The sequence below is a fragment of the Meriones unguiculatus genome, chromosome 7 (assembly GCF_030254825.1).
Source record: "Meriones unguiculatus strain TT.TT164.6M chromosome 7, Bangor_MerUng_6.1, whole genome shotgun sequence".
NCBI lineage: Eukaryota > Metazoa > Chordata > Mammalia > Rodentia > Muridae > Meriones > Meriones unguiculatus.
In genome coordinates, this window is record NC_083355.1 from 115,766,666 (window position 1) to 115,776,592 (window position 9,927).

The window sequence follows — 9,927 nt, forward strand, 5'->3', positions numbered from 1 at the left end:
CGGTAGCCACACTGTGAGTGCCTCTAGTTGTCCTTTAGGGTTCTGCATTTCTCCTACTTCCTGGGGAGGGCCTGACCAGTATACAAATGTGTGTCCACGTGTGCCTGAGGCCTGGGGACCTGTGTGCTGTGGAGAGCGTTCTATAGACATACTGCCCGCCCCTGGTCCCGCCCTGGTCCCGCTGCTGTGAGCTCTTGCTGCTCTTCCATGCTGCCTCTCACAGGAAGCCTCTTCACCCAGGCGCTCTCGCCGCCCTTTCCCGTGTAGCCACCGTGTGCCTCTGTGACCCACCTGGCCACTAGTGCCTGTGTCCCACAGCTCAAACTGGCTCAGCAGTGAGAGCCAGAGCCCAGTCTGTGACAGTGCTTCCTCTCAAGAATGTGACCCCGAGGGTCTCCTTCATTCCTGGCCTAGCTGGAGGCAAGAGTAAACCCTCTCAACACTTACCCTGCCGAGCCCGAACAGCGATGCCCCCTTGAAGGCAACTGTACAGGGTAAAGGGTGGACAGAGCTGGCTTCCTGCACAGTCTATGCCCAACCTGGGTGTGAAAACAAGCGCCCCCTAGTGGGAGAAATGCCCTCTGCGCGGGAGACGGCAGCGTGGAGGGGGAGGATTGGGCTCAGCACGGGAGTGGGGCGTCCAGGGAGGGGGCTCAAGGAGCCCCGAGCTGAGCAGCTCTTCCATCAGCACCTCTGTTCGCCACCCATCACCCGCACATCCCTCCACTCTCACAGCACCAACAGCCCTGCGGTGGCAAAACAGCGGACAGAGGCAGCCGCCTCGGGGAGAAAGGTGTGTTTGGGCATAGGGCAGGGAGGGCCTGGCGGCTGGGGCAGGAGGCGGCTGGTCATGCTGCCCACGCTGGGCTTTCTGAGAGGCGGGGATGATGCAGCCCGGTCCCCGGGATTGTGCTGCCCACGTTCAGCGCACGTGCTGCCTGCCTTACCTTCCAGAGGTGCTCCCGCGGTGAGGCGCCATAGCCTGCCACCTGCCTACCCTGCCACCTGCCTACCGTGGGCACGGCCCGCGGTTCCCCACGTTCCTTCCTGGCACCTTCGCACTCACCCTTTCTGCCCTGCGGGGACTTGTGACTGGCGGGGCTGCATCACAGAGACAACTCCCCAGCTTCATGTAGACCTCTGGACCACGGGAAGCCTTCCCAGCGGCCTCTCACCATCCCCGTGCGCCCATTCTCCATCCTCCTCCCCGCGCCGCCGAGTGGTCTAACCTCACCTACCGTCCATTTCCACCTGCTCCCACAGAACTCCCTGGTACCTCAAGCAACCTTCCCTCCCTTCCCAGCATCTCCCTAACCTTCCCAGTTAGCTCCGTCTACCCCGCTGCCATCCGTCAGGCAGCGTCTCAGCCCACTGTCCTCTGACACCCGGCCACAGCCCCCCCCCATCTCCACACAACCGGAGAACCAAGACGGCCGAGCGCAGGGCTGTGGGCCACCCCACACCACGGCAAAGCCAGGCAACACCCTCTTCCTGGGCGCCCAGGGCCCTGGGTCCTAAAGGGCGGATGCTGAGGTCGCGGAGGGGGCCTCGGGAGACAGCTGGGCGGGTCCCGAGGTCAATGAGTAACGTCTGGGCGCCCCCTGCCCCTCGCCCCGCCCGGTCACGTGGGGCCCTCAGAGCAAAGTCCGCACCCCGACGTGAGGCGTCCTCGCCGGCGAGATGGGCGCCCGGGGCCAGGTCCTTCTGTGGCTGCAGCTCTGCGGTAGGCCGCGTCACCCGGGTCTGGACCCGGGGGCCGAGGGTCGCGGTCTCGGGAGAGGGTGGGCTATGGATGGAGGCGGCGTTCGCGGCCTGCCTCAGTTTCCCCGTGCTCTGGCGTGGGCGGGGGAGGCCCCCAATGCCCAGGAGGTGGCGAAGCCGCAGTCCTGTCCCTGTGGACCATCGAGCCCCTCGTGGCTCCTCTGCGCACAGCTGGGACAGGGCGGCCCGCTCCGGCCTCCGGGCTCCCCTCTGCTCCCTGTGCGCGCCCCACCAGAGCGCCCTCCTGCGGCCTGTTTCCCCCCGAACCTGCGGACCCCACCCCGGACAGCCAGCGTCCCGTCTACAGGGGTGACGTCCCGTGGGAGGGCGAGGGCACGCTTGCGTGGGCTCTGCAGATCGGCTAGGAGTGCACCAGAGCCGGCCGCAGCGGCGTCCGCGCAGGGGCTGCCCTGGGCGCGGGAGAGCGGCGCCGGGCCAGGGTCCCCTCGGCACCCACCCGCAGCTAGGCTGCGAGCACCTCCGCGCGCTTCTCGGGACGTCGTCCCGGAGGCCGACCTCAGCCTCCCTTCCTCTAGCGCTGACTCGGGCCGCGGACAAACTTTGGGTCCCCGACACCTACTTCGATACTGCCTCCAACTGGAGTCAGAACCGGACCCCGTGCGCGGGAGATGCGGTCCAGTTCCCGGCGGACAAGGTGCCTTGCGGGGGCCTCGGGGGGCGGAGGGGCGCGGGGGTCGGCCAGCCCCGCGCCTGACGCCACCTCTTGCTGCAGATGGTGTCGGTCCTGGTTCGAGACAGCCACGCCATCTCGGACATGGTAAGGCTCGGGGCTGTGGCCACAGGGGCCAGTGGCTGGCCCAGGGTCGCTGGAAGCCCCTTCCCGGGTCTCTGTGCGCCGCCACGGGGGCCTGTGGGTGGGAAGGGACCTCGGAGAGCGCGTGGGGATCTCTAGGCTCCGCTGCGCCGTCCCCTCCCCTTCCTTCTCCCTCCCCTCCCCCAGCCTGCGCCGCCGGCGGGGGGGTGGGGGGCTCTGGGACCCCTTCCCTCCCCAAGCCTGCCCTGCCCTGCTCGGGAGGCCGTGTCAGCAACCTGCCTGCAGAGCCGGTGAAACAGCTGGCCGGAGGCTTAGAAGCCAGAGGTTCAAGGCCTCGGACTCGCCGCCGCGCAGGCCAAGGCTTCAGCGCGCTGATGGCGGCCTCCGCCGACCCTACTCGGGCCCTGCGGCTGGAGCTAAGAGGGAGGGGTTTGTTTCTGGTCTTGTTGTTAAGAGTTTTTTGTTTTGTTTTCTGTGTGTGTGGGTTTTGTCTGCATGGTACAGCTGTGCTCCACGTGTGCGGGGCGTCGGGCCTCTTGGAGCTGAGTTACAGACGTTTGTGAGCCACCACGTGGGTGGTGGGATTCAAACCCAGGTCCTCCATTAACAGCCAGTGCCCTTAGCCACTGAGCTGTCAGCAGCACCCACCAAAGCAAACCAAAAGAACAACGCTCCGTGGCAATGAGAATATAAAACCCCCATTTTGTTGCCCATGGGTTTGTGTGGGTGGGTGTGTTGTTTTTTTGCAAGTTAGGGTTTCTCTGTGTAGCCCTGGCTATCCTGGCATTTGTTTTTATAGACCAGGCTGGCTTCAATCTCAGAGATCTTCTTGCCACCAAGAAATCATATTTTCTATGGGTCAGGGTCTCAAGTAGCCCAGGCTGGCCTTGAACTCATTCTGTTGACGAGGCTGACCTGGAACTCATGATCTTCCTGCCTTGCCCCCAAGATTACAGGTGTGAGCTGCCAGCCATGGCTTGATACCCAAGTTTAAACCACATCCAGCCCTCACTGAGTATGTGCTGGGGCTCACAGGTGTGCTGACCCAGAGGACAGTCCCTGTCTGCTGTCCCCACCCGTCCAAAGCACCATTCCCCAGCCTCAGGGACAGTGATGTGTCCATGTTCGTGTCCATGTGTGGCCAGGTGTCACTGTGTGTGTGTGAAACCCTCAAAGGCAGTGACTCCTGGAGGCCGTCTCTATTACCACACAAAATCTTATAAAGATCGTCTGTCCAGCAAGCAGGTCTGAGCCCCCTTTCCTCCTCACTTCCTCCTCTTCGGCATTCTGGCCCAGGGCCCAGGGCGTGAACTGCCTCGGGATGTCTATTGACACACAGGGGCATGGACGCGTTGGGGAGCCGTGTCACCTCTTTCCGGAGTCCCCTCCAGCTCCTCACACACTCCTCCCTGGCAGAGAGGACCTCCCTGGGGGTTTTCTGCCTCCTTGCGTCTCCATCTTTGCCTGGGTTGGTAGGAAAACATGCGCCCTCCCCATTTACTGACGTGGCTCTGGTTGCTGCACATCGCAACAGAGCGTCTGTGTTGCAGTGGAGTTCTCCTTGCTAGGCCATGGGCTGTCTCCCAACATTCCATCAGCTTCGCTCTCCCACGGCCTTAAGATGCTCTCTGCAGAGCAGGTGTGGTTGGAGCACACCTTTGTCAGCCTGGTCTGCACTGACTGCGACCTTTTGTTGTTCTGTTTTGAGACAGGGTTTCTCTGTGTAGCCTTGGCTATCCCGGACTCTCTTTGTTATCAAGGCTGGTCTCAAACTCACAGAGATCCACTTGCCTCTGCCTCCCAGAGTGCTGATGGCAACCCTTTTAGCAAATCCTCTATCTTCAGAAATATCTATATCACGATTCATAACCATTCATTCATAACATAACCAAAATTACAGTTATGAGGTAGCAACAAAAAGTTTATGGTTGGAAGGCACCACAGGAGAACTGAGTTAAAGGGTCGCACGTGAGGAAGGTGGAGAGCCGCTGGTCTACATAAGTCTTCCAGGCCAGCCCGGGACACACAACAGCAACAGAGTAACAAGTGCTCTGAGTATAACAAGAACTGACTCCCAAGTGCTCTCCAGAGTTGGGGTCATGAAAGGGGCCCTTAAAAATGACATTCTGTAGTTGTTGGTTCTTCTCAGATGAAAAAATGGTAGCCATGCCTCTTGTTTTCAGGTCTGCTTACTTCTTTTCCTTTCCTTATTGGCCGTGCTCACTCCTCCCATGGACATGCGAACCTTTGTCATGTTGTAAGCACGTCACATTTCCCTCCTGGGTGCCTGCCATGTTGGCTCTGTTAGAAGACATAAGCTCTAGCACACTGTAGAAACTCTATGGCTAAAGCTAGCAGCTTTTTCAAAATGGAGTAAGGTGTTGAAACTTTCAGTGTTGTTTCCTAAGGGGCTGAGATTGGAGTTCACCTTGTTTTAATTCTCCAAGAGACTAATGTCCTGCAGGCAACATGATGTGCATGCAGTACCGCTAGAGGCCAGAAGAGGGCGTCAGCCAACAGGCTGTGAGCCACCATGCGGAAACGCAGCCGGCCGCCTGCAGGCCGAGGCAGTGTCTATCCACTGGGCCATCTCTCCAGACACCTACTGTCTCTCTGTGCTTTGCTTCCTGTCTGTTCTTCCTGAGGCTAGACTATTGTCTTTGATATTAAACACGCTGCACACATGTTCCTGTGGATTGGATTCTGCTTGTAGACACCAGCTGCAGTTTCCCGTTTCCGGTCTAGAGGGCGCCTTACTGTTCCTGTTTCTGCCTCAGCCTCCCCCAGCCCTCACTCGGGCGTTTGGTACTCAGATGTCTACCTGCTCCTGGACTTCTGTGGAGCCTGGGCGTGCACACCTGCCACTGAACACCAGAGCTAGCTCAGCCCTGCTGTTTCTCTCCATCCGCTAACGACTGTCCTCGAACGGGTGACTTCCACACTCTCCGTAACTCTTCAGTTCTGTTCCTCTGTTGTGATGCGAGGGACAAACGCTGCCTAGGTCCACTCCAGCCCTATCTACTCCAGCCCTGCTCTTCAGGAAAGTGCATCCAGTCACATGGCTGTGTCACCTCCTGGGCTGAGGTTCCGCTCTGCTTACAGTATGTCACGCCTGTCTCCAGCTGTCCCCAGCTGTGGGTGTAGCTGCCTGTGACACCGGTGCAAGCCTTTGAAAGTGCCTGGGCTGTAGGTGATGCCTGATAGCCCGATGGCCCCACAAAGAGCAGCTCCCACGTGCCCCTATCTTCTCAGCTCTGGGAGAAGGATGGAGGGATGCAGGTCCTGAGGCTTGGGGGCCCGGGAAACAAATGGTGTGTCGGGGGTCATCCCTTCCCTTCCCCACACAGCATATTCCTAGCATAGAGCTGGGTTCGGGCGGTGAGAGGCTCCCATAGTGGAACCTCGCCTCCAGCGACAGTCACTCTTGCGTTCCCTGCTCTCTCCGGCATCCCTCTCCCCGAGACTGAAGTCCCTTCCCCACTGGCGTCTGAACATTTGAAGCTCGGCTTCTAAGACCTGGGAGAATCTTACACTTTCTCCAGAGTGACGGGTGCAGGCGAATGTCACCTCCTGCCCCAAGTGTTCCACAGGTTCCCGGGGTCTCTGCTCTGTCCTGCTCCTTAGCACCAGACTTTGCCACCTAGGCCTAATGTGACCCTCTAGTCTCGGCTCCGGCTCAGCGCAGCCCTGGCACATGTTGGGCCCGGTGGAGAACACCTCCCCTTTTCTTTCCCTGGTGAGCCCCTCTTCCTGTCAGCCTCGGCCAGGTTAAGGTTCCCGGGCCTGACCTCACCTAGATCCCCTCCAAGGACGCAGCTCGGGCTCTCCCTGGTGCCCGGGAGGTGTTAGTTGGTCGCAGTGCGTGCCTGGACCACGTGCCCCCTCAGCCCGCGCCTTCCGCAGCTCCTGCCGCTGGACGGGGAGTTCGTCCTGGCCCCGGGAGCCGCCTTCAGTGCTGCAGGGCTCGGCTCGGACCCGACTTGCAACTCGGGTGAGAAAGACGGGCGTGGTTAGCGGGCGTGGTTCGCAGAGGGCGTGTTTAGAGGGGGCGTGGTTCGCACAGGGCGTGGTCGGCAGGGCGTGCCCTGCGGAGGGCGCGGGAACGGCGCCCGGGCTGCGCCGGTCTCAGCGGGGCGTGGGCTGGCGCGCCCCTCCACAGACGCCCCGCTGCTCTTCCGCAACCCCGACCGCTTCTCCTGGCTTGACCCACACCTGTGGAGCTCCGTGACCCAGGCGCGCGGCCTCTTCTCCGTGGACGCCGAGCGCGTGCCCTGCAGCTACGACGACGTCCTCTTCCCGCGCGACGCGTCTTTCCGCGTGGCGCTCGGCCCGGGCCCCAACCCAGTGCACGTCCGCAGCGTCTCGGCCGGGGGCCAGGTGAGCAGACGCGGGAGGGCTCGGGTCCCCTGCGCCGTGCGCGCCCGCGTGGCGCCCCGCGCACTCAGACTCTCCCCGCTCCCCCGGCCGCCGCCGATGCCGCCACCCGCAGACGTTCACGCGCGACGAGGACCTGGCCGCCTTCCTGGCGTCCCGCGACGGCCGCCTGCGCTTCCACGGGCCGGGCACGCTGAGAGTGGGCTCCGAGGCCTGCACCGACGCGTCGGGCTGCGTCTGCGGCAGCGCCGAGGTGAGCGAGCGGGGCGCGGGGACAGCGTGGGGCCCGCCCCGGCCGCGGGGGCGTGGTCGCCGCGGAGGGTGTGGCTGCCGCCGCGGGGGCGTGGCTGCCGCCGCGGGGGCGTGGCTCCCGCTGCGCCTTCCCGCACTCACCTCGCCCCCTCCCAGACGCTGCCCTGGATCTGCGCGGCCCTGCTGCAGCCCCTGGGCGGCCGCTGCCCCCGGGCCACCTGCCGAGACCCCCTGCTGCCTCAAGGACAGTGCTGCGACCTCTGCGGTGAGCGCCTCCGCCCCCCACCAGCGCGCTCCTCGCGGGCTCGCCTCTCCCGCTGGGGTCCGCGGCGTTGACCTGTCCTCCCGTCGCAGGAGCCGTCGTGTCGTTGACCTACGACCCCACGTTTGACCTGGAGCGCTACCGAGCGCGGCTGCTGGACCTGTTCCTGAAGCAGGTAACGAGACCGCGCGGCGGGGGCCAGCTGTTGGCAGCTGAGCCCCGGCTCTGCCGCCCCCCTCGGCCGAGGGCCAGAGCCCGAGCCAACCCTCCCCCTCCCCAGCCCCAGTACCAGGGGCTGCGGGTGGCTGTGTCCAAGGTGCTGCGCGAGGCCCACAGCGAGATCCAGGTGGTGCTGGTGGAGACCGGGCCCGAGCCGGGCGCAGCGGGACGGCTGGGCCACGAGCTCCTTCAGGACGCGGCGGCTCAAGGTAGCCCCCTCCCGCCCTCCGCCCCTCCGAGCCCGGCCGCCCGGCCCCCGCTGAGTCTGTCTCCTTGCAGGCACCGTGCTGGGCGTCTCGTCTGCGACCCTGCGGCTGTCGGGCCCGCCCACGGGAGGCTCCGCGCTGGACGGGGAGCGGTCGGGTGCCGGGCTGGCGGGCGGCGTGGCGGCCCTGGTGCTGCTGGCGCTGCTGGGCGCGGCGCTGCTGCTGCTGTACCGCAGCGGGAGGCTCAGGTACGCGGCCCCTCCTGAGGGCGGGCCCCCAGGGGCTGGCCAGGCCAGGCCGGCGGGCCTCACCGCACCCGCCTGCTCCCGCAGGTGGAGAAGGCATGGGGACGCTGAGCTCTCCTCGGCTGGGCTGCCGCTGGGTTTCCGAAACCCGATTTTCGACGTGATCGTCTTCAAGCAGCAGGTGAGACCGAGGGGAGAAGCCTGGGCGGGGTGGGGGCTCCCGGGGGGCTCCCCAGGAGCTGGGACCCTGACCCTGTCGCCCCGCAGCCCTCCCAGCCCACCGTGGAGCTCTCCGACTCAGCCCAGAAGGTGGACTTGGACTCAGCCCAGAAGGTGGACTTCGATGCCAACTTCAGCTACTTCGTTAACCCACTGTTTGCCGGGGAGGCAGAGGCAGAGGCCTGACCTGCTGGGAGGGCACCAGGCTCCGCCCTGGGCACTGGCCTTGCCCTCAGAGACCATGATTCTCTCCTGGTGGCAAGGACAAACCTTGCCCAATAAAGGGTTGGGTTTTTTGTCGTTGTTTTGTTTTGACCTGCTAGCAGATGGGTGGCTGGTCCTATTTGCAACCTTGCTTTACTTTCAGTGAATGGGATCCGAGCACAGGTCCTCAGACCCAGGCAGCAAGTGCTTTTATCACCCAGTCGTGGGTCTGGGTTTGAGGTGGGCGTTTCACCATACACCCTCGGGAGACATTAAGCTCAGCCAGCTCCCCGTCTCAGGCTCCTGCATTAGCGGGGTTTCAGGAGGTCTGACTCCCCCAACCTGGCAGTGAAATGGCCATTGAAGCTGGGACGGGGCTGTCCCAGTCAGAAGGAAGCAATTGGTGACCTTTAACCGGTATCTGCCAGGTTCAGTCTCAGGTTCAGTTCAGGGACTAGGGCCCCTCTCCCTCAATACTCATTCCTGTTTGTACCTGCTGCCTGGCTGCTGGGGCGAGGGGCAGGGGTTTGTTCTTTGTAGCCACACAGTGGACAGGAAGCGTGTCCCTTCAGTCCACCTCGGGTTGCCCAGCTTAAGCTGACAGGGTGTTAGGAAAGAGCCCTGTGGCCAGGCATGGTGGTGCAAACCCACAATCCCAGAGATGCTGGAGTGCAGGTGGGGTCAGGATGATGGAGGACAGCCTGGGCTGTGTTGCAGTAAACAAAAGCAAAGAAACTAGACAATGGGGTGGGTGAGGAGATGGTTTGGTGGGTGAGGAGATGTTTTGGTGGCTGAGGAGATGGTTTGGTGACTGAGGAGATGGTAGGTGAGATGGCTGGGTGGGTGAGGAGATGGTTTGGTGGCTGAGGAGATAGTTTGGTGGCTGAGGAGATGGTGGCTGAGGAGATGGTTTGGTGGCTGAGGAGATGGTGGGTGAGGAGATGGTTTGGTGGCTGAGATAGTTGCCCTGCAGGTGGGATGAACGGCTTGATTCCCAGGCCCCACAGAAGACTGCCAGGCCTGGGCACAGTGTGTAAGCTCGGCGCTGGGAGGCAGCTGCCCGTGTAGTCTACGTGAGCTGCAGAGGAAGGCTGCTGCCCCACAGCCTGCGTTCCCCTCTACACAGCTGAACATGCATTCATGCACGTACTCTCCTGAGAAAAAGGAAGAAAATTAGGTTGGCGATGCATGTGAGGATTTAGGATGGATTCTAGTCTAGAGGTAGAAACAAACAAAAAACCCTAAAAGCCAGAATCAGGGACTAGAGAGGTGGCTGAGGCACCAACAGGGCAGCTCACAACCACCTGTAACGCCAGTTCCCAGGGATCTGGTGCCCCCTTCTGACCTCTGTGGGCACTGCACACATGGGTATCCAGCCCAGCAAAGTAAATTTTAAGCAACAGTAACAAC

General features: G+C 62.5%; 1 protein-coding gene across 1 annotated transcript; it reads left to right on the forward strand.

The window, feature by feature from the left end:
- Positions 1-1,634: 1,634 nt before the first annotated feature.
- Positions 1,635-8,609, forward strand: Amn (amnion associated transmembrane protein). Its single transcript, XM_021645533.2, has 12 exons — positions 1,635-1,723; positions 2,298-2,416; positions 2,495-2,539; positions 6,440-6,527; positions 6,696-6,913; positions 7,026-7,163; positions 7,319-7,427; positions 7,517-7,599; positions 7,705-7,852; positions 7,923-8,097; positions 8,182-8,275; positions 8,362-8,609. The coding sequence occupies exons 1-12, from the start codon at positions 1,681-1,683 to the stop codon at positions 8,497-8,499; spliced, it is 1,398 nt and encodes a 465-aa protein (XP_021501208.1). The 5' UTR covers positions 1,635-1,680; the 3' UTR covers positions 8,500-8,609.
- Positions 8,610-9,927: the final 1,318 nt, after the last annotated feature.

Bases quoted from the DNA above. Each gene is read 5' to 3' on its own strand.
- Amn (XM_021645533.2), top strand. From the start codon at position 1,681: ATGGGCGCCCGGGGCCAGGTCCTTCTGTGGCTGCAGCTCTGCG. The intron at 6,528-6,695 runs GTGAGAAAGACG...GCCCCTCCACAG, and splicing joins GGACCCGACTTGCAACTCGG to ACGCCCCGCTGCTCTTCCGC. The intron at 6,914-7,025 runs GTGAGCAGACGC...CGCCACCCGCAG, and splicing joins GCGTCTCGGCCGGGGGCCAG to ACGTTCACGCGCGACGAGGA.